We start from the raw sequence: 22,629 nt of genomic DNA on the forward strand, positions 1-22,629 counted from the left end.
CATCATCGGAGCCAGAACCACTACCTGAACCACCTCAACATCCCCCTCCCTTTCAAACCCAATTACACCATCCTCTGATTCACTACCAGATCAACAACAGAAATTTCAGGAGAATTAACATCAATTTCCTGAACATCAGAATCCAAATCTACCTCTTCACTTCTAGGTGGTGGTGGTGGTTGTTCATGAAATTGCAAAGCCTGACGAATCATTTGACGTTCCGTTTCCTTTAAATCATCACAATCATTAAAAACTTTTAGCAAAGCGTTCAAGGCGTAGGGTTTCAGAACCGTTGCAGCTTCCCCACTTCGCAAGAACCGCTTAAGCCATGGCAATTGATGCTGGAAGGACTCAATCATATGGCGAATGAAGTCGGACTCAGCAAGATCATCAGTTTCAAAAAAAAGCGACAGCCAAAGGAGAAAGATCTGGAACATGCATGGTTGAATCCAAAAGATATGGGACTCAATTCTACTGGGGAATGTTTATGGGTGGAATTTAGGGTTTTTGTCAGAGAGTAGTAGATGAGGGCAGGATAAAGAAGAAGAATAAAATTTAGGGGAGAAAATAGAGAGAGAGGAAGAGGAAAATTCTAAATCTAGGGTTTATGTGAGAGACGAGCAGATGAAGATGAAGATGAAGAGTGAGAAGATGAAGAATGAGAAGATGAATAGTGAGAAGATGAAGAATGAGAAGATGAATAGTGAGAAGATGAAATGAAGTGAAGTGAGGGGTTGGGGGGTTAATTGAAGACAGATGAATTGAATCAGGTAGTTGGGGAGGTGTTATATTTTGGTGGAAATCATTAATGTAACGTTGTTTAGGTTAAGTTATAATGGGAATTATTAGGCTGGTTTAAGTTTTTAATTAACATTATTAGTAAGGGTGCTTTGGTCATTTCATACCTTAAAATTACTAAAAGAAAAAAAATTGCAAGTAATAGATTATTTCTGATTTTAGAAAGTGTTGCAAGTAAAAAAAACACAGAGAAAGTATATAAAAGTTATCTTTCTAGATATTATTCTCATGGGACATTTGGTACCATTGTACTTTTGGCTTTTCCATTTGGTACCACTATTTTTCAGATATTCTACACGGTACCACTATAATTTGAATTTATTCTCTATTGTAGCATTCAACTAAGTAAAGTGTTAATTTAAGTTAGAATAGGCTAGAGTTTTACTTCGATTTACATGTTTTAATTTGCGTTAAGGTTTTAGTAATTGTTTTAGTCGTTAAGGTCAAAGTTGAGGTCATATTTGACAATAAAAGACATAGAATATTATGATCATTTTTATGAAAATTTTGACTGAAAAATAGAGCTTTTAGGGTTAAAACGACACCATAAAATCTTAATTTATTAAATTTTTGCAACTGCAAATAGAAACCTGCAAACTCAAACAAAATCGTATTCTTATTCAACCATTAACTAACAATTTACTTAAAAAAATGGTATGATAAAGATTAATATTAAATTAGAGTGGTATCATGTGGAAGTTTAAAATAATAGTGGTACCAAATGAAAAAGCCAAAAATTCAATGATACCAAATGGAATATCCCTATTCTCATTCTCATGTATGAATAAAAAATGGCTCAATTGTTCTTTTACTTGTGCCAAGGAGAGAAAAAGAATGAAATATTGAAAATGAAAATGACAAAAGAGAGTTAAAGTGAGGTCATTCAAAAAATTGGGAGCACACATTAAAACCAAAATTTCATCGAAGAAGTAAAGCTTAAGCAAAGCACAACAATGGCGACCACAACGCGGCATCGGCATTCTCAGCCCTCCGATCGACCATCATCATCATCTTCATACTCTAAGCTCGACAAATCATCCACCACCTCCGGCGCCGGCACAGGCGTAGATGGTGGATTAGGGTGGGGACTGCCGTTATTTGCCCTAGGTATGCTGCGATACATGAGCACTACTTCTAACATTATTCATGATTGTGATGAAGTCTTCAATTACTGGGAACCTTTGCACTTTCTCCTCTACAAATCTGGTTTCCAGACTTGGGAGTACAGGTACGCTTTCTTTTTACTTCACTTTCCTCCATTTTCTCTCTCATCTTTATGTTTGTCTCAATTTTGTTTCAGTTTCATCAAGATTTTAGAACTATAACTGTAAATTTCTGTTTGCATGCATTTGTGTGTCATTTCTATGTTCGCACTTGTTCCGGCAGAATTTCTGATGATGAATGTTAATTAATTTTTGTATAGTTCGATAAACTTATGGTTAAATAGCTTTAGCGATTGAGTTTTTTTTTTCTTCCCGAAATTAGTGTTTAGTGTCGAAGAGATGGAGTTCGAACGTTGCTTGCGAGTTGAGGAATTGCTCGTTCATCTCAGATATGTACATTCTCAATTTCAAGTCATTCTAAAGTACTTGAGGAACTGTTCGTTCATTTCCGAGATTATTGCAAGAACTATATCATGTCACATTTCTGTAATAGAATTGATTATATTATATGGTCGTAGAATCTAATGAACAGTTGTGATTAGGTCAATTTTCGATTTCTTTTAATCGGAATTAGTGTTAGTATCGAAGAGATGGAGTTCGCACATTGTTTGCGAGTTGAGGAATTGCCTGTTCATTTTGGAGGTTATTGCAAGAACTATACAAAGTCCTATTTCTGTAATAGAAATGATTATGTTATATGGTCATAGAATCTAACGTACAACTGTGATTAGTTTGATTTTCGATTTTTGTAATCGGAATTAGTGTTTAGTATCGAAGAGATGGAGTTCGAACGTTGTATGTGAGTTGAGGGGTCGCCGGTTCATCTCCGGGATTATTGCAAGAACTATATCAAGTCACATTTATGTAATAAATATGATTATATTGTACAGCTGTAGAATCTAACGTACAGTTGTGATTAGTTCGATTTGCATTTTTTTTGCTTAGTGTCGAAGAGGTGTAGTTCGAACGTTGTTTGCTAGTTGAGGAATTGCCTGTTCATCTCTGAGATTATTGCAAGAGCTATATTATGTCACATTTCTGTAATATATAATACGATCATAGAATCTAACATACTCAATTGTGATCAAATTGATTTTCGAAAGTAGAACCTAAATATCTGTGTAGGTTTTGAATATATTATCAAAGATTTGGGATACTTATTGTTCCGGGGGTCATTTATTGACTGCTTACAAGTTACAAGTATATAGCTTCACTATGGTCACTTATGCTGCCAAGCTGCACATTCAATATAATGTTACATTCCTCAAGTGCATGGTCATTAATGACAAAGCTTTTAAGACATAGGCGAAGAAGTGTCACATGCTGCTATGGGGAGGTTAACAATCTTTTATGGGACAACATGAAATGAAGAGGCTTCTCGTTATCCATTTTGAGATGGCAAAAAGCACTCCCCCCTTTTCTAAATACAAGGCACACAACTTTTAAGAAGTATACTTTGACTACTAATATTTTTCTATAATATGACATATAAAAACTATAAAAAGTACACCATTAGATTTATCTTAAAAGGTACTTTCATAATGGTTTTTTTATAGGTTGTATCGATATGTGTTGAGACTTGAGAGTAGTTAAAATTTAAAGTTTGACCTCGAATATTGTGCGTGCCTTATTAAAAGGAGCGATAGTAACTTTTGTCATCCCCTATGTCATTCTGATGATTAAGTTGGGGCACATTGAATACATTGTGAAATCGGATTGTTTTGCTTTCCAAATGATTCTCATTGTTATGCAATTTGCAGTGGCCAATACGCTCTGAGATCATATTTGTACATCATCTTCCATGCTATTGTGGGTGGTCCAGCTTCCTTTTTGTTTGAAGACAAGGTAAGTTTTTTTTGCTTTCTGTTGCTGTAGTATGTCTTAAGTCTTTACTTGAATCATGGTAAGCGTGTTAATATGTCATAACCTTCTCCTTTCAGGTCAAAGTATTCTATGCCATAAGGCTTTTTCTAGGGCTTATCTCTGTGGTGACAGATGCATTTCTTGTGGTAGCACTTTCTAGGAAGTACGGAAAACGTCTTGCCTGTTACACCCTTGCAATGTTATGCTTAACAAGTGGATGCTTCTTTGCTAGTACAAGTATGTTACTCTTAATACTCTGTCTTGGTTGTTCTCTTGTCACATTCTGCCTATTTTGTTCAACTACTTGTCTTCATCATCCAATTTATTCCAGGCAAGCATTAATTATTAGAGAAATGATGCCATTAAATCATATGTAGAGAACTGAATTAATTCTATTAGTTCTTTAGCTATGTGAAGTGTCTGATATAACATATGGAGACTGCATTTCCAGGTTTTCTGCCAAGTTCGTTCTCTATGTATGCTATCTCCCTTGCATCTGCATTGGCTCTTTTAGATAAGCCTGCTATGGCAGTTGCTGTTGCAGCTAGTGGGGTTATTATCGGGTGGCCCTTCTCAGTTTTAGCTTTTCTGCCTGTGACATTCTTCTCTTTGCGTAAGAGCTTGAAACAAGCATTTGTCTCAGGAACAATCATTTCTGTTGCTCTTCTGGTAAGTTTAGCAAAAATGTTCTTGCAATTCTTGATCACTATTTATTGATTTGTGGTATTTTCTGTCAATGATTTTCATACTATACATGCTAATACATAATGGGAATATGAACTTGTTTCAGGCTCTCTCAGTTCTTGTTGATTACCTCTACTACAAAAGATGGACATCATCTGTGCTGAATTTGCTGTTGTATAATGTTTTAGGAGGCGGTGAAAGCCACTTATATGGGGTTGAAGGACCACTGTTTTATCTGCGGAATGGATTCAATAATTTCAATTTATGCTTTGTCCTTGCTTTGCTGTTTCCAATGACGCTGCTTGCACATATTGTGCGGAGGAAGTATGTCCCAGAGTTGTTGGTGATCATTTCACCTGTGTACATTTGGCTTGGATTTATGTCCATGCAGCCACACAAGGAGGAAAGGTTTGATAACTACACCCTCTCTTCCTGTATGACATGGCCTATCGTGTTCTTTTCTTCTATATATCTTTCCTTCATTGTGTACTTTTAATCCTCAAACCCTAATCTTTTTCAATTATTTTCTTAAACCATGAATTCTTGAAAGTGAGTTTCTGGATGACGCGAATAATGAATGTGTTTTAGATAGGTAGGGAAGATCAATTAATTTGACATTTTGGATGTTTCTTGATTGCTTCCTGTTTATCAAATCACTGAGTGAGAATGATGATAGATATTCTAGCAAGGTCGAAGTAGATGACCTTATTGGTCTTCTTCTCTCATGATGTCATCCCACTTTTACTTACCTACAATATAAGCCAGCTGACCTGTCAATATGTCAGAATACACCCTTCTTTGACGAGATAGTTGTAAAGACATCTGACATCTCTGTATTAGACAGGTTATGAAGCTGCGTTTTTATTTTAACTAAGACGGATGCTTATGGTTTGTCTGGTGCTTAGTGGATTGTGTCATCATGCAATATGCAGATGGCAATACCCTTGATAGGCCTTTGATTCCTTTTTCTAGTTTGCCAAAGGTTCCATGGGTACTCTATTTTTTCGTATTACACTACCACTGTTGTGTGACTTGTTTTCAATTAGATAATCATGCTCAAACGTAGCTGCAGTTTTCATATTTCATCACAATGACTGTAACCTGTAGTGAATTACTAGTAACAAAGCAGTGCCATGCGGTTAGCAGTGTTTCTATCCTGTGTTGCTTGTTTGAGTGTTGATTGACTTGATTCAGAATATAGAATGGAAGAGCTTTGGGAAGCTGTTCTGGGCTAAATTATTTTCAGGAATCAATGTGCTGTTTGGTCAAGCAAATGCAGATTGATTGGTTATCATTGGCTCGTCTGGCTAATTACCATGTGATTTTTTGTTTCTGCAGGTTTCTTTATCCTATCTATCCACTAATTTGCGTGGCTGCATCTGCGTTTATTGAAAGTGTGCCTGATTTTTTCCGTGATAGGTTCGATCCTAATGATAAGTCTCTGCTTGTTTTGGTGAGCGTTTGATGACCCCTCATGAGTGTTTGTCTCTGTTTCTACCAATACCTTGATCATCTCTAATATATAAGCTGTTCTGTTATGCTAAACAGATAGCGAAATTTCTCAGGCCAGCGATCCTTGGTTTTATATTATGTGTGTCCCATTCACGTACTTTCTCTGTGATCCATGGATACTCAGCTCCTCTCGAGATCTATAAACATTTGCAGTACCATGAAGATGCTGGCCATGGTGAGCTTTGGAATATGATTATATTTAGCCAAAAATGCACTCTTTTCTGTTTGTGCAGTTAGATGGACTTCTCCATTGACTTAAAAGAACACTCCCTGTCCTAAAGATATTCTCCACCATGACATCTAATATATATTAAGGTGCACCATATATGAATGGACCCATATCATGTTAGTATAATGGGAATAGTGAAAGTTGATTTGGAAAATATGCATTCTATAAGCAAAGAGGCGAGTAAAACAGGTTAAAATTTTATAGAAAGGTGAAGCTGTATCTATGGAACAGAGTATATTACTGCGGAAAGTAACTAATTCCTGTTTCTATGCTAATAAAAATCTGAAGTTTAGAGGTTATGCTGGGTAACATCTGCTCCTCTGAGGAAGTTGAAATATTTATGTTTTGGAGGTTCTGGAAATTGTTAGTGCTCACTTGTCCTAGGAATACTGGGAAGATATTTATTTTTGAGGAACTTCTCAGACATATATATGTTGTAGAGGTATTTGGAATTCGTAACTCGAAGGTCCTTCGTTTTTTGCTAGTTTTGCACATAATCTTTAAAGACTGGCAAGGTGTTTGGAGATCACTTCTCCTTGCCCTAAACCCCCTGCGGACACCACTTTCGTCCTGATAAAAGCTTGGATATATTTCAAATTATTGTGATCTTTTTACTAATATGTAGTTTCAAGTTCAAGCTTTTCCAATGTCATTATTGGGGAAAAGAAACTTCTATTAAGGACATTTCCATGGATCTGTTCTGAGTAATCTCCAAGGGATCTGGAGAGACCTTGATTTTTACCTCTTATTAAGCTTTAAGCTTTTAATTATGGTTGCTCTTTCATTGTCATTGCAGGCTCTACACTATGTGTTGGAAGTGAATGGCACAGATTTCCTTCGTCATTCTTTATCCCTGATTATGTGGCTCAAGTGCATTGGATTGATGACGGATTCCGGGGTCTTCTTCCTTTTCCATTTAATGCAACACTTGGTGGAACTTCAGCAGCACCTTCATATTTTAATAACAAGAACAAAGCATCAGACAAACAATATGTAAGGAACTTCAAAATAAGGCTTGTCCTTTGGGTTCTTGCTTAATGTACCCGTCATTAACTTTTCTAGTTCTTCCTTACTCTACAAAATTAGCTCCTGTTATATCAGATTCAGATTGAATCATTCATGTCATTTATGCTTGACATCAATGTGCAGCTTCAAGATCTCGAAACCTGTACCTTGCTTGTTGAACTGCATCTGAATCGTCCTTTTGCTTACCGTGGTAGTGACTTGTCAACATGGGAGGTCGAATTTCTCCTCTAGTATTTTATTCCTTTATAAATCTTATTCTCGAGTCCATCTTATCATACTTAAGTTTAGCTTATGAGCAGGTTGTTGCGGCATGGCCTTTCTTGGATAGAGAATTCTCGCCACCCTTGCATCGGTCATTCTTTATTCCATACCTTTGGCAGGACAACAATGTATTCGGACTGTATAAACTCCTGAGAAGATTAGCAAGATGAGTTATACCGCAGGAAGTGTCTGATGTGTTCTATTCCAAAACATAGGTACTTTTAACTAACCCTGTCATGGTTCTAATCTGTGTATGATGACATTTTACATTTGCCATAGAATCAATGCAGGGAACCTTACGTTTGTCCACAACATTCTGTGTTTTCACTCATTTTCTCAAACTTCCCATTTGTCCACAATTCCCTGTTCTTTAACAAATTTCATTTCAAATCTAAGCGCCTAGAACTTGATCTTTTAGATGATAGTTGTACGTGCTTTTTTGCCTGATTAGTAAACTATAGGGCTCTTTTAAAATGTTACTCTCTCCGTCAAGGAATAACAGTCTGGGAAAAAGTCACATTTTCTAAAATAAGCAAGTTATAGTTAGATTTCTTATCATAGCTCTACTCTAATGGAGTGATGGAGAAAGGGTGAGAAGGAGACATTTCTTATACAGAGTTATTTTGTGAAATCTTGGTGAAGACGAAGTAAACAATTTTTGGGTCAGGTTATCTTCCCATATTTTTTTTGATGAATAAGAGATTTTGTTTAACATTTTTTGTTTGTGCAATACCGCAATTTTCAAAAGTGACATGTAAAGAAAACGGAGGAAGTACATCATTTGTACCTCACTTTTTCTCCCAAATAGAACATAAACTTCAACTAAAATGAGCTTAATACAACTGCATTAACATATCTATACATATTGCAGGATGTCACTCCTGTTTTTTCCTTTCTTATAATAATATAGTAAATTAGTAGGTTATACTTTACTTAATCAAGCTTTAGAGCACAAATATCACCAAACTTTTTTCTGGCCCATCAGCCCAAGAATGTCCTCCCACATCCCTCCACTATTCACATTTTCCAGCTCAATAACACTTTGGCTGCACGCAGCTACAGTCCAATATCCGGCCCGAATTTCCTCTTGCAGCTGCTCCCTTTCCCATCCACAATAGCCGTCGAAGAATCTAATGTTATCTAACCCAATCATATTCCTCTTCACCATCTCAGCAACACAACCCACACTCTCCTTGGTCCCGTAATACATACCTTTCATCACCTCATCAAACACCCCACTTTTACCAACGTCGTCATCACCCTCTTTTGGTCCGTTAACAAGGAACAGTCCCTCTTCTAAGGGACCTCCAAAGTACAAGGGTTGGTCCAAGAATGTGCCTGATGGATCCAAAACCGTTGATTTGGTTTCTTTGATGGACATCAATGATGGGCGGTTTAGTATGAGTCCAGTTGGACCGATAGGTCCAGTTGCTAGGATGAGGATCACAGTCCTCTCAAAGATATGCACGCCGTCAAGCTTCTCTGTGGCTATGAGTAGGCAACCTTTTTCAGGCTGAGGGATTGTGTGGGCCCATTTATCGTCTATTGTCAGCTTTGGCGGATCAATATTAGTTGATGCTGATGATGTCAGGGGTTCCCCAGGGCTTGAGATCTTTTCTGCTGCAACAAGTTTCGCTCTGAATGATCTCCAATCTCCGGAGAGAGTGGGGTTTATATCCTCGTCCTTGGATGATGAGGATCCCAATTGGCAACCTGCGTTAGGTAGGTGGGACACAAATTAGCAACGTTGTTTCAAGGCAATGATCAAGTGATAACCAATCGTAATATGAGATTTCATATTTAAGCTGTCAAAATACAAGTAAAAATCACGAAACCTCTTCTACGTTATTGTTTGTTAACAATTTTTTTGTGCTCCAAATTTGTTTTTCAATTTGAATTTCATTGTCAAATACACTCCCTTTGTCAAATACAAGAATTTACGGGAGGAGAAAAATTATGGTGGAGATCATAACTTTATGAAAATCTGACAAATATTTGGGAGTGAGAGGGAGGAAGATGATAAAAACAAGGTGAATACTGATATTATCAGTTTATGTGGGTCATGGTTACCAAATAAAAAAGGTAGCAAGTAAAAAAGGACATTTATATATGTAAAATGTAGATTAAAAGAAAACATAGGGAAGAAGTACTAATGCAATACTCACTCCCTTTGATACTACTTGCAAAATTTGTTTTTGGATTGTTTCAATACAAAAACTTTAACCATTAATGTAGTTAATTACATAAAAACTACTATAAAATCGGTATTTGGTAAGTACACTTTGACACATACTTTCTCTGTTTCTTTTTAGTTGGAACATAGAGAAAGTGGGAAGAAACCAAGGAACGAATAAGTTGGGACCACATGTTTAATAGGATATTAGATGAGTTAAGTAAAATGTGGTGGTCCCTTTGCCATGTTTAAGCAATTTAGAAAGTTGTGACCACATGCTTAAGAGGATAAGCAGATGTTTCCCTGCATTTTGAGCTATGTATCACGTATTGTGATATTTCTAAGGAAAAACTGTTTCTAATAAGTCAATCTTTGGTTGATCTTTTCAAAATAAGTCAATCTTTTGATAATTTTAGAATAAGTTAATCTTGTATCTACTTCTACTGTAAACGAGTTAATGACTATGAAATTATGATACGTGTCATATTTTAATAGGATGACATTGTGATTTAACTCATTTATTGCAAAAGTAGTACAAGGTTAACTTATTCATAGTTAATCGAAAGGTTGACTTATTTTAAGAAAAACGTGCAAAGGCTAACTTATTAAAAATAATTTTTCTTATTTCTAAATAAGGGAAGCATGTCACTTGAAAAGAAACTGAGGAAGTAATATCTAATATCTCACAAGATATAATAATTTCATACAAGTATATTAATGAAAGAATATGGTAAAAGTTTTTAAACTTTGATACACGGTTAATAGAAAGCAGAGGCCGTATAATTATTTGAGTAACAGCACAGTAACTTATAACTTTTTCATAAGCATTTTAGCGTTTATAACCTCTATAAACATTATAAACTTTTTGAAATGCATAATGCTAAACAAAAGAAACCATACCTTAGTCCAAACTTAATTGTTACATTACTAGTTCAAATTAGGTACTTACATGTTATGGAAGATGAAGAGCCATGCTTGTAACTCTGGAGCAGAGAAGTCTTTTTGGGAGCAGTAAAGAGCTTGGATTTTGTCAATGGAATAAGTTCGGTAGTCTTGGTGAAGATGTTTGAGCCCAGAAAACAAGCTTCCATCTCTTTCTCTCTCTTCAAATGGATACTTTTGCTTTGCTTTGATGTTAATTGTGATCTTAAGATGGAGGAATATGAAGTAGTTCTGGTTGCAGAAACTAGCAAGTTTTTTTGGAAGACAAGGCAATGTCAGCCACTGAAATACTGAATGCGATCAGTCAGAATTTAAGTTGGATAGGGTGGCTTTTTTGCACTTTTTTGTTACTCTGATGGGCCATTGGATATGGCTTGACGTGGCGTCGAACTACAGGCTAGAATTATTCATATGTATCGTAATAACTCATCATTGTATTTTTATATTGCAAATGATATTCATATTTATCCGACAGATTTATATTGTACTATTTTTTTAATCTTTATTTTTTTTATTTATTTCTAATTGACATGATAAATTAATGCTTAGAATATTACTGAGGTAGCACAGATCAAATTTTGTGGGGATGTTAAGCTTCTTTTGCGGTTAAGGGACTGCTAAGTGCTAGGAAGTGAAGCCGGTTGAATGCATTGGAAATGTTGTTTGTGCAATGCAACGTAGAATGCATGACCCCAACTTTGATGTCTCCATTGCAAATGTATGCGTTGGAAGTTAAATTGAGAACAATTACACGCATGTATCAACTTATTTGGTAATATCTCGCGCTCGATTTCTTTCATCTGCTGTAAGTAAATATAGGATAAATATAACAAGCCCACTAACGGACGTTCCAGGGTCTTAGATAAAAATCATAATTTTGTATGTAAAGACCTAATTAATTTTTACTAACAGGTGTGTCGGGACGTTAGATAAGAATCACAATTTTGTATGTAGATAGTCAATTACTTATTACTTGGTAATAAATTGAATCATATTTATATTAATCAATTGAATCAACCCAGTTGAATTCCAACCAGAGAGAAAGGATAGAAGTGCTAACTAAAGCCGCAAACCTAAAGTGAATGTAGAAGGAAGTGGGAAACAAACAAGCCACTAAAACACAGGTCTAGTGGATGCACGTTCAATACAAATATAAGCAATCAAGCACTGAAGCACTTGAATCATTCAGCCATTGTCAGCCTCATAAAGGGCTTTATATCGCCCTCATAAGGAAACTGGTTCCAATACACTTTTTTCCAACTTCAAAATTTCTAGTTTAAAAATGAGTTATGTTTTAGATTGCACTAAGTGAACATAAATTCCTCAGTGAAACTAGTGCCATAGCATTCCTGAACAACAATCGCTGACCACCCAATTGGGTCTATATGCTCCCATTGAGTCTCAAACAAGGGTTATACCATACGACATCTTCTTGAATGGTTTATAGTCATAAATTATTCTCTATCCAAAACATTTAATAACCAAGAATAATTCATGCGATCAAATCTCGAAATCTGAATTTAAGCCCTTGTAATCTCAAGCAATGAGTAACAACCCTTCAGCGAAATGTGGAACCAGCACATGATCTCATTCACCTAACTCCAATCAACATTAGGCCTTTCACTATAGCTAATCTTTTCACCCATAATATACTCCAAATATAGGTAAGATATATTAGTGTTATTTAACGCTACGGGAACACCTATTAAGAAAAATAATTTATTTTTGGGACTAGGATTAATATAGGTAAGATATTAGTGTTATCTAATACTTAGGCGCACCTGTTAACATTTGCCAAACTATAAATCTATTTATATTTTATCAGCTCAAGCCCAATATAACCATTATGAGTTTCAATATAGTGTTCATTTCTCATCTTTCACGAAAATTAAGAAAAATGGAAGTAGTAAGATTTTTCAAAAAATTATACTTAGAGTAGCGATTTGAGGTACTTTTGTCTTGAAACTAGTTCTTTGTTTTTCTTTTCCTCTAAAACAAATTCAAAAAGGAACGAATGTTCCTTGGAATGGTGGTAAACAATAAATAGGGGCCTAAATTTTAAAATAAAGTTTAGTTTTTTCGGAATGTTTTTGTAGAAATCAAGGACAATTTAATCAAAAAAATTAATAAAAAAAATAGACACAATATTTTGGAACACCGAAAAACGAATGTTAGTACTATATTATTGGAAAAGAGGGAGTATAATATAGATGTGTTTTGGCAAGTAATTGACAACTACCTGATTAATTGGGGCTATTTGGATTCATACACATGGTAATGGAATGCATGCAATTCGAATTTTTTTTTGTTTCTTTTAACAGTCCCCCTTTTAATTTTTATTAGTATTTGGCTAAAAGTTGTGATATGTTGCTTTTTTTTAGGGTATTGCATTTATTCAAGTTTTTATGTCTGCTTTCACAATCTAAATAGGGAAACCCGGAAGAACATAATTATGGTCATCTACCACTTAATTAGGTTAATATTATTCACAAAATCTATGCCACTACCTACTACTAGCTCAATTCATGAGTTAGGAAAAAACCTTTATCTATCCAATGGGTCAACAACCCACTACTAATAGAATAAATAAATAGTGGAACCCAACTCATTAGCTCTAATAGTTTTTTAATATACTATTTCTAGTGAGTTAACTACCCACCGAATAGATGTAACATTACCCCATGAGTTAGGTACTTGAACTGTTACCGATAATGGACCAGCTGTCCAATATCCTTAATACCATCAATACTTGTTACCCTCTCCAATAAGATTTCAGTAAGTTCCAAATTCAAAAAATTCGGGTACCTTAGATCCGATATGAAGATTTATAAGTTAAGAATTTTAGCTGCCAAATTGCGAAATATAGAATTATCCAATAATGATGACTATCCGAAAATACAACCAACCTTGATCTCTGTCCATAACAAACTAACGGACAATAGTACACACTTACAATTTGATCTAATGTTAGTACAGTTTATCTCAACTTGAATGCCTCATTATCCGACTACAACTTTAAATAAACTCGATCTAACCAATTCATTTGCCATCTCTAATTTGGCATACCTCTCAAAGGATAGGGTTAAAAGTCCTAAAGCATGTCACAAAGAAGGCAATGAGGAGGAGCAAAGTAAGATGAAATTGTATCTTGTCAACATCGTTTTATCCATCGTGACTCCGAATGAGACTAGAAATATAGATATATCCAAAAATATAAAACGTTTACTATTACTCCAAAGAATTAGATTGATCGATTCAACCAACAAAGTTTATGTGTACTATTAACTTGTTGGGTAAATTCAGGATGTCTTCACCTAGTGATTAAGATTGAGGTGCTGTGAACAATAGGTTACATGTTCGAATGCCCCCTCCCCTTCTTTATACTTTGTACTGCCTTTGCGGCTCTATGGATCAAAAAAAAATTTGTTGGGTAAATCTAAATCTAGATCAAAGACAACCATTCTTACGCAAGGAAACTAAAATAAAACCAGATGTATAAGCACAAAATTTCCGTCACAGACCATTTTGCCATCGAAATAAACCTTATTGTTCCTCGTATCTGACATGCTTAGAATTTTGAAGCATTTCTCACTCATCATCAAGAGAAAAAAGGGCATGTTATCACACTAAGAAACATTTATGTATGACGCTTTCTTTTCTTTCTTGTGTTTAAAGCAACATATATCGTAATTTCAAAATGAAGTCCATTATTACACGACGCTCTTTAACTCCTGTTTTGCTTGATTTAGTAAGTCGTAGTACGTAACTTATACACTAATACGACCGTGGTGTATTTAGTAGCACACCTGAAAACTTCTGTAAGATGGCAAGGACAGAACACCTCTGTTTCTCCTCATCAATAGATACATTTAAGATTAGATGTCAAATAAATGGCTTTACAAAGGTGACTCGTCTCAAACAACTCCCTGCGACCATCAATGATCTGTCGCCCACCTTCTCTCCGCCCGCACCTGAACCACCCGAGACCCTACCTTTTTCACTAGTACCGGGAATATGTACAACAAAATTGAATCAAGACAAAAAAAAAAAGGACCTATGTTGCTTTGATCTTATTGCTTACAAAATTGTTTGGGTAGATTTAACTACCACAAGATGTCCTGGGGATGCAGTAAAGAAGCTGCTAAGGAGCCATGATTCCTTCAATGGTGTATGCAAGGGACTCTGCCCAGTCAGCTTTGAATAACAACGTCTGTAGTGTGTGCATCATGTCGTAGCCAGGATCAAGCTTACGCTGCCAACCCTAAAAAGAGAACAAAAGGCCATGAATTTAGTTCTTTGTTCACAGTAAAGAACAAAATACTAAGACAAACTACGATCATCAGGAAGAAATAGGGAGCCGGAGCATATCAACCTAAAATAGATCATTTCGATTAAGCCATATATATATATATATATACATATATCTGAAATTTACAAAAGAAAACTGATTACCTCAAGGACCAGAGTTGTAACAATTACAGTGCAGACGTTGCCATCAACGTTAACTCTATGACGCCTGACTTGCTCGAGTAAATGATGCATACAGTCAGCTGGATGAATCGAGTCACCTTCTGGGGTACCCCAGAAATCAAATGATTCCTTGACCTCCTGATATATGAACAAATAAAAACACTAGGTATAAGGACAAACCACACACAAAATCAAGTTATCACAAAACTTCTGATGTCATAATGTATGATGCACAGAGTTAAGTACCAGTCTCAGCTTAAGAACTGCATGACAGTAACTTTTGCGTAACTTACCCACACCAAGCTGAGACATGGAAGCTAAAAAGAAAATATATTCGAAACAATTCTGTATTTTTATAGGCAACCGAAATAGTCCAGCCCAATAAACCAACAGCGAAAGAAACAAATATAAGCAATTATTAAGGATCCCTAGATATAGATTAAGATGGCACTAGCACGAAAAGATTCATGCTACTGGATGCAAGCAGAAAAGAAGAGTGAAGTAGAGGAATTCAGGAAAACAAGTCTATGAGACAACCCGCACCAAGTCGAGACATGGAAGCTAAAAAGAAAATATATTCGAAACAATTCTGTATTTTTATAGGCAGCCGAAATAGTCCAGCCCAATAAACCAACAGAGAGAAAAACAAATATAAGCAATTATTAAGGATCCCTATATATAGATTATGATGGCACTGGGCACGAAAAGATATATGCTAGTATGCTACTGGATGCAAGCAGAAAAGAAAAGTGAAGTAGAGGATTCAGGAAAACGAGTCCATGAGACAATTTATTTCCAAACAATAGCAAACAGAAAACCTTCATTCCACCCAAAGCCGAATTACCTCAATGAAGGCCTTTGGATTTGGACAACTCTGTTGCTTCGACAATTGAAGGGTACACTCAGCAGCAGTGCGTCCATCCCGACGAGCAACAGCCTTAAAGAACTCCAACAAATTTACTCGATCACTTTTAGAAAGTTCCGCTGTCATGCCCACATCAAGGAAAACGAGATGAGGCTTTGACTTCACTAGCCGCTTTCGAGGAGACTTGTTTTGAGCTACTCTAACAAGGATATTGCCAGGATGCATGTCCGCATGAATGAAGTTGTCCACCTGAAGCAAGGAAACAAGTACAACAAGCCTTAAGATCCACAAGTTTGGTTGAAACATCCTATGCTATACAGGTTAGATTGTTACTGCATCTTCCCAGTAAATGTCCTAGATAGAAACTTACGGGGGAGTTGATGGCATGTTGGAAATGAACAAAATCCACTCCATCAACACACACCATAGGCACTATAGAAGAAATAGGAGTCATTCAATGCATCTAGCACCTAGATCCTGCTTTAGTGTGAACGATGGGTTATTATGGACCTCATGGTTTGGCTTAATGGCTAAGCTTATTTTGGCCTACGTCATGGCATTTCTATTGTCAATTTCTGAATATGCAGCAAAGCATGAGTGCCAAATTGCCAATCTCAGCAATATTAGATTTGTGGTTGGCTCCTTGCTTGACTGTGCATTTTGTTTTGTACAGCCTTAGACTTAAATCTATTAGAAAACATGCTATCAAGCAAGAAGCCAACCACAAATATATGGTCGTAAATATGTAAACTATGAAGCTTCTTACCAACATCATCTTCAGAAGAGCATGAGTGCCAATGTCAGCAAGTGCTGCTTTAATACGGTTACGCCCTTCAAGTTCGTCAACAAAATGAGCCACACTCTCTCCTTGCTCAAACGATTCGACTAACACAGTAGGATGAACAAGTGGGTAAACAGGCTTTGGGAAGGATACATTCCTCCATCTGCGAAAGTTGTAGATGAAACGGTTTAAATGCGCAGCTTCTCTTGCAAGGTCAACTTGTGACATCATAAAAACAGAAAATTGCTTCACACTTTCGTCTAGTCTCAGCCACTTCAATGCTGGTATGAAATTTGATATTCTAGCAGCTGCATTAATGATAACAAAATCTCTCCTGATTGACTCACTAACCCCAGGATGCCTGACCTTCACTGCTACTTCAATAGGCTTGACCTTTTGACCAGGGTACCGAAACTTCAAAGTTGCCCGGTGCACTTGAGCTATACTGCCAGACGCAACAGGTATGGCCTCAAAACTATCAAAAATTTCACAAATCGTCCGGCCAAATGCTTTTTCAATAGTTCTTCTTGTATGTTCAAAGCTATGTTCTGGTGCTTTGCTTTGGAGCTCTGCTAACTCAGAACATAAATCACCAGGGAAAAGATCTGGTCGTGTTGCTGCCCACTGGCCCCATTTTATAAATGCTGGACCAGCTTGTCTTAGAGTTTGATGAAGAACCCGAAGCCACAATTTTCTGAATTCAGGACCAAAACTATCTGCAAACGGAGCCATTAATATGCTTGGTGAGAACAGAACTGCCAGATAAAGAGTTCTCATAAGCAAAACAAGAACTTCTAGTATGGCTGAGAATAAGATAGTCATGTAGGCCTGTCTATCTTCAGTAGAATAATATACAGAATTTCCAGAAGGTAAACAGTCTAATTCTGCACATGCAGCCTGGGTCATTCTTAGCCCTCCACATATTAGCCCAAAAGCACCATGAATCAGAACATGATACCTCATTGAAGCTAAGCTGAAAGCTTTCGCAAGTCTACTGACAATGAGAGATGCAGAGCAACTGTAAAGCTTCTTTTGCAAAACTCTCTTCCATTGCATTTGAGCATTATGTATCACACTATTACTTGCATATGAGAGAGAACTGTTTCTGATACTGGATTGCAAATCTTTATATGTATGGTAATGTTTATACTGTTTGAGCACACGCGATTCATATATGGCATATGGTACATCCCTTTGTAACTCCGAGTATCTTCTTGTATGGCTTTTTGTAGCTGAACTTGTACTTCTCCTAATATTTCCAAATATCAAAATTCTGCATTGAAGCACATAGCCGGTGTTCTGTTAGCAATAACTAAAAACAGCGTTAAAAAGCACCATATGATTTGTATTTGAGCCCAGACATTTATGTTTATTTGTTTGTCTGTCTGCACGGCTACGTTAAAGTGCAATCATGCAATACATGCATGAGCAGAGTACCAGACAAAAAAGGCACCAGTAAGCAATTATGTTTAAAGAAAAAACATCTTGAAGACAGCATAACTAGAGCATTAAGTTCATATCAAGTACAGTTACAAAAAGCAACAAGAGAGAATAAGTCCTAAGGATGGAAACAAGTCAAATGAAAGAGCTTATCTGCACAAATACATACATGTGGGTACATAAGCATGTACGTATAAGTAACTACATACTTTCTCCATTTTCTTAACTTGCCAATGCACAAAATTGACCATTTATATCTCTAGTCATCAATTACTTAAATTTTAAAAGATGATAAAGTATTCCCAAGAATAATCTAAATTATTGGTGGTCTTCCCATGATTATCCCAAATACGGATTACTCAAGAATAATCCCAACTATGGAGGTTACCTTCCCAAAATGATCTCCAATGTCCAATAACATATTTAAATGGTTGTTTTTTCTTTGTTATTTCAGTTTTCTCACTCCTCTATTGTGTCCCCTTCTTTTTACCAAACTAAAGTTAGACACATCATTCTTTTGACCTATAAAATCGGTTTTTTCAGGTCAACGGATTATTTTGAGAAACCACCCTCAATAGTTAAGATTATTATGAGATAATCAACCAGTTCGGATCATTTATGTAAACTTTTTTTTCTTTGATAAATCTAAAAAATGAATCCAACAATGTCTTACATACTTCCTTTGTTTTTTCCAGTTGTAATGTTTTGACTTACATGCACAACGTTGACCATTAAATATTTATGGTTAAAGGATGCAACATTTGATACCAATTTTGACATGCACATATAAGATAGAGGCCAAAATTTTGACACCAAATTGAACATTCTCGGAAGCCTCAAAAACCCGAATTTGAGCAAGAAAAGTAGTTGACAATACATAGTAATAACCGCGTAATTTGACTATTTAGCTAGAGCCTTTCAATTCCCACACCCTTCAAAAGAGAAAAAAATGACTCGATGAAACAGGACGGTTTCACAAAATTGTAGTACTGTAGCTATATATTGGACCTTAGATAGTAAATTACTCAATGAAAAGAGGTGGAAAGGAGACAAGGGGAGAAAGACAGAGGACGGAAAAAACCATCAAGATTATAGGAGGTTCTCCATAAATCTTGGATTCCATTCCTACCTTAGTATCGTATCCTATTCCTATCTTAGTAACCTTACTTCATATGAATATAGTAAAATCCTCAAATATTGAAACACTAGGTTTAATGACCGTCATCTTATAACAAATTACCTTAAGTGACCAAACTAAATTACCATCCCAAATAAAACAGAGAAACCTGGTCCATCATCTTGTCCAATGTAGCTCCCATGATCCCCCCTTATGATTTTTGGTTTTCCATTTCCCTTATAAATGATCTTGCATCTCAACAAAGCACATGTTCCCCGAGTTTCTGACTTTCTTCTATGATTGTTACTCTAATGCGGATGAAATATTAATGCATCTTTCTACCTATTTATTCTTAAATTATAAACTAAGCCACCAGAGTGTCTCGATATTGCATCTAATATCTAATAAAAATAAGCCAACTTGACAGCCAAAAAGTAAACGTACTAAATGACCAACTAGGAGGAACACGTTTCTTAAGATACCTTAACATTGTAAAGAGCTACATAGTACAATATGTATTCGCACATCATCCAATATCATTGGATCTAGGGAACTTCCACTGTACACCCCTAAGTTCAAAAACAAAAATTACAATAGACCCTCACTTCCCATAAATGCATCATACACGCGAGGTAGAATTAAGTTCACCAGTTACCCTCAATGACTCACGGAAGTCAACCCTCTGTCATCAAATACTGCTATGAAGCATAAACGGACGCTACCAAGTTTCCACAAACATCAAAGGCTAACGCAACGTTAACGGCTTATTATCATTAGAGGGTTAGTTAATATTTTTCAAACTGTAGAGACCTAAGCGGGAACATTCGGATGTTCATGATGGTTACCAATTAAGAATTTCTCCCAAATACAGGGTAGCAACCCCAATTAAATTTGACATATCCCCTCTGCTATCGCTAAATTAATCAGAAATTCCAAACCAAGCACAAAATTTTGTTTTCTTTTGCTAACCTAACCCCCATTTATTATACCCATAAATCAAATGAGTCAACTACTCTACAAACTTTATATAGAATCCCTAACATGGGTTAAAGCATATAAAAGAATCCCAGATCAATCATGGTATAATTATTCTAGAAATTAACAGTTAAATAATCTATACTGAAAAAGAGAAAACATATATATATAGTATACAATATGGAAGACACAAAGTAATGATAGAAAGAGAGATGAAAAGACAAACCTGAACATGGCTGAAATAATGAAGGAATTAGGAAAAGGTGGGAAGTTCTAAGCAAGATTAAAAGCATAATTAACGAAGGAGAGCCTCTTAATTGTTATATCAGCCCAAATTTCACCGGAATACGGAGGCAGAGGAAAGGTAAGGGAAGAATCTGGAGCTACGATTCAGCCGCTTGTCCTCTCCAAGCTGCCTTCTGTGACCTGCTATGTGTATTGTGTGGACTCCACTTTAGACTTGGTCTTTTGGGGAGTACTAGTTCAGGGGTCCGGATTCTCAAGACTAAAGTAGAGTTGAATCCTGATCACATATTATAAAATCAAGGGTTCATGATGAGTGGGAAAGGAAAAGATATGGGCAGGATATTCGAGGGGAAATAGGGGGGATTTTTGAGAAAGAAAATACAAAGCTTTGATTTCTTAATTACCAACTGATATTTAACGAATTCTATCGTGTAGAGTTATTTTGAAACTCTAGAGGATCTCAACACAGTTCGGGGTGTCCGAAGGCACGGGTCCTTAAAAGTATGTGTTTTTGAAATAAATTATCCCAATTTTTGTTTATATTTTTAAATAATTCCACCTTAAATTGTTCAAGTATAAATGTCCCAATATCTAAGTTGGATCGGGCTAAAATTTGTTAATCAGGTCATTTTCAGATTGGGTCAAATTTCAGTGTAAATTTTCTGATTTAGGTTGTCCTTGGTCCGTCATTTTTGCCCAAAACCTGCTAATTTTCGAGCTGGTCGAACCTATGTTGATCACTCTAATATAAAACAATTTAGAAAAATTCTTTCTAGTTGTGAATAGTGTCAATATTCCAAATGAATAAAATATAAAAAAAAAACAAATGAGGTACATGAGTTAGTGTTGTGAAAAAATCCGGAAAAATTAGATATCCAAATTTTCAATACGATATACACTTCAATTATTCGAATTTTTTAGAAATACGATTCAGATTTTTTTATTCTATTAGGGGCGTATTATATGGTTACTATGCTATCATGTATGTCTTTTTTCCACTCCATAAAAAATAGATTTTTACAATATATAGAGACAATTTTGACCTCTACTTGTATGAGTTGCCATAATGATTCTCTTCACGTTACGACCTTTACCACATTGATAAGAGATCAAAGAAAGCAATATTTAAGCAATACTTCCTTCATTTTTAAAGAAAAATAAATAGTTTTTCCTCTTTTAAAATTGTACCATGTATATTAACTTTAAATTTTCCATTATTAACATTTCGGGTATAACTGAAAAAAAGAAGGTAGTATATAAATTTGTATGTATTTGACAAATGAGAATATAAATAACAATCAAGACTAACAAATTAATTCCAAGAGGAACAAATGTCAAAAAGAAAATTTGAAAGAGTGTTGATATCGATCACTCCTAATTCCAAAAGGAACAAATGTCAAAGAGAGAGCTTGAAGAGTGTCCATATCACTCCTAAGCTGTTGGTTTGTTTGTGGCAAACCAAATTCCAAAGCAGAGAAATTTGTTTGGATGGGGTAACTCCCTCTTATAATATTGTTAGGATTTAGAGCACTAGCCATGAGTTGGTTTTTTTTTTGGTCTAGAAAAAGTAAAGTTAGCTTTACTTGGTTGAGTCCGTTTTTGGAGAGACGGTCTCACGTTAGTGTTTACGTAAGACCGTTGATGTCATGCTGACATCACGCACGTGCAATAAACCAGCACTAGAATAGTTAAGCGCTTGCACTTATTCGTTATGCTAGCCTTAAATTGCTTCTGGATGAATTAGTTAAGTACTAAAGTATATTAGTTAAGCGCTTGAGTATATTGGTTATATCATATATTCTAGATTAAAATGCATTTTATTGGCCCGAACTTCAGTATCACACATAAACATTCTCTCTTTTTTCTCTAATCCATCGAGACACCCTAAAACCTGTATTGTTATTTTCCTCCTCCATTCTTTACATATAACCTGCATTGGATGTTTAATTTGGATGTAAGTAAAATATAGAGCACACGAGTTTGCAATGACAATGTCCTCATACACTTACTTTGTTTTTTCACCTGATAAGATGTTTATCATATTTGAAGTAAAAGAAGAGTTTGACACATATTCATCACAAACG

The 22,629-nt window shown here is 35.7% G+C and overlaps 3 protein-coding genes across 4 annotated transcripts; 1 reads left to right on the forward strand and 2 right to left on the reverse strand.

Moving 5' to 3' along the window:
• The first annotated feature begins 1,671 nt into the window (after positions 1-1,671).
• LOC104891397 (dol-P-Man:Man(6)GlcNAc(2)-PP-Dol alpha-1,2-mannosyltransferase) lies at positions 1,672-11,141 on the forward strand. 2 transcript variants are annotated; one of them, XM_010677083.4, is made up of 11 exons: positions 1,672-2,026; positions 3,722-3,806; positions 3,902-4,061; positions 4,276-4,493; positions 4,615-4,916; positions 5,847-5,961; positions 6,057-6,195; positions 7,046-7,242; positions 7,399-7,488; positions 7,575-7,751; positions 10,641-11,141. In XM_010677083.4, the coding sequence occupies exons 1-10, from the start codon at positions 1,752-1,754 to the stop codon at positions 7,704-7,706; spliced, it is 1,713 nt and encodes a 570-aa protein (XP_010675385.2). In that variant the 5' UTR covers positions 1,672-1,751; the 3' UTR covers positions 7,707-7,751; positions 10,641-11,141. The 2 variants fall into 2 exon arrangements, with proteins under 2 accessions (XP_010675385.2, XP_010675386.2); XM_010677084.4 differs by having other exon boundaries at positions 10,651-11,141.
• Positions 8,297-10,800, reverse strand: LOC104891398 (hypothetical protein). The gene is made up of 2 exons (XM_010677085.4): positions 10,659-10,800; positions 8,297-9,249 (listed from the first exon to the last, which is right to left on the reverse strand). Exons 1-2 carry the CDS (start codon positions 10,798-10,800, stop codon positions 8,495-8,497), a joined length of 897 nt encoding a protein of 298 aa, XP_010675387.2. The 3' UTR covers positions 8,297-8,494.
• Positions 11,142-14,442: 3,301 nt separating the features above from the next.
• On the reverse strand, positions 14,443-20,764 carry LOC104891396 (uncharacterized). Its single transcript, XM_010677082.4, has 5 exons — positions 20,526-20,764; positions 16,753-18,040; positions 15,966-16,235; positions 15,104-15,259; positions 14,443-14,912 (listed from the first exon to the last, which is right to left on the reverse strand). Exons 1-5 carry the CDS (start codon positions 20,531-20,533, stop codon positions 14,793-14,795), a joined length of 1,842 nt encoding a protein of 613 aa, XP_010675384.2. The 5' UTR covers positions 20,534-20,764; the 3' UTR covers positions 14,443-14,792.
• Positions 20,765-22,629: the final 1,865 nt, after the last annotated feature.

Source organism: Beta vulgaris, chromosome 4 (assembly GCF_026745355.1).
Source record: "Beta vulgaris subsp. vulgaris cultivar EL10 chromosome 4, EL10.2, whole genome shotgun sequence".
NCBI classification, from domain to species: domain Eukaryota; kingdom Viridiplantae; phylum Streptophyta; class Magnoliopsida; order Caryophyllales; family Amaranthaceae; genus Beta; species Beta vulgaris.

Excerpts from the sequence above, each read along its gene's own strand:
- LOC104891398 (XM_010677085.4), bottom strand. The coding sequence starts at position 10,800 with ATGGAAGCTTGTTTTCTGGGCTCAAACATCTTCACCAAGACTACCGAA. Across the intron at positions 9,250-10,658 it reads CTCTTCATCTTCCATAACAT|GTTGCCAATTGGGATCCTCA; the intron begins GTAAGTACCTAA and ends TACCTAACGCAG.
- LOC104891396 (XM_010677082.4), bottom strand. Across the intron at positions 15,260-15,965 it reads ATCCAAAGGCCTTCATTGAG|GAGGTCAAGGAATCATTTGA; the intron begins GTAATTCGGCTT and ends TTCATATATCAG. Across the intron at positions 14,913-15,103 it reads TTACAACTCTGGTCCTTGAG|GGTTGGCAGCGTAAGCTTGA; the intron begins GTAATCAGTTTT and ends TTCTCTTTTTAG.
- LOC104891397 (XM_010677083.4), top strand. The coding sequence starts at position 1,752 with ATGGCGACCACAACGCGGCATCGGCATTCTCAGCCCTCCGATCGACCA. Across the intron at positions 6,196-7,045 it reads CCATGAAGATGCTGGCCATG|GCTCTACACTATGTGTTGGA; the intron begins GTGAGCTTTGGA and ends TTGTCATTGCAG. Across the intron at positions 7,243-7,398 it reads AAGCATCAGACAAACAATAT|CTTCAAGATCTCGAAACCTG; the intron begins GTAAGGAACTTC and ends ATCAATGTGCAG.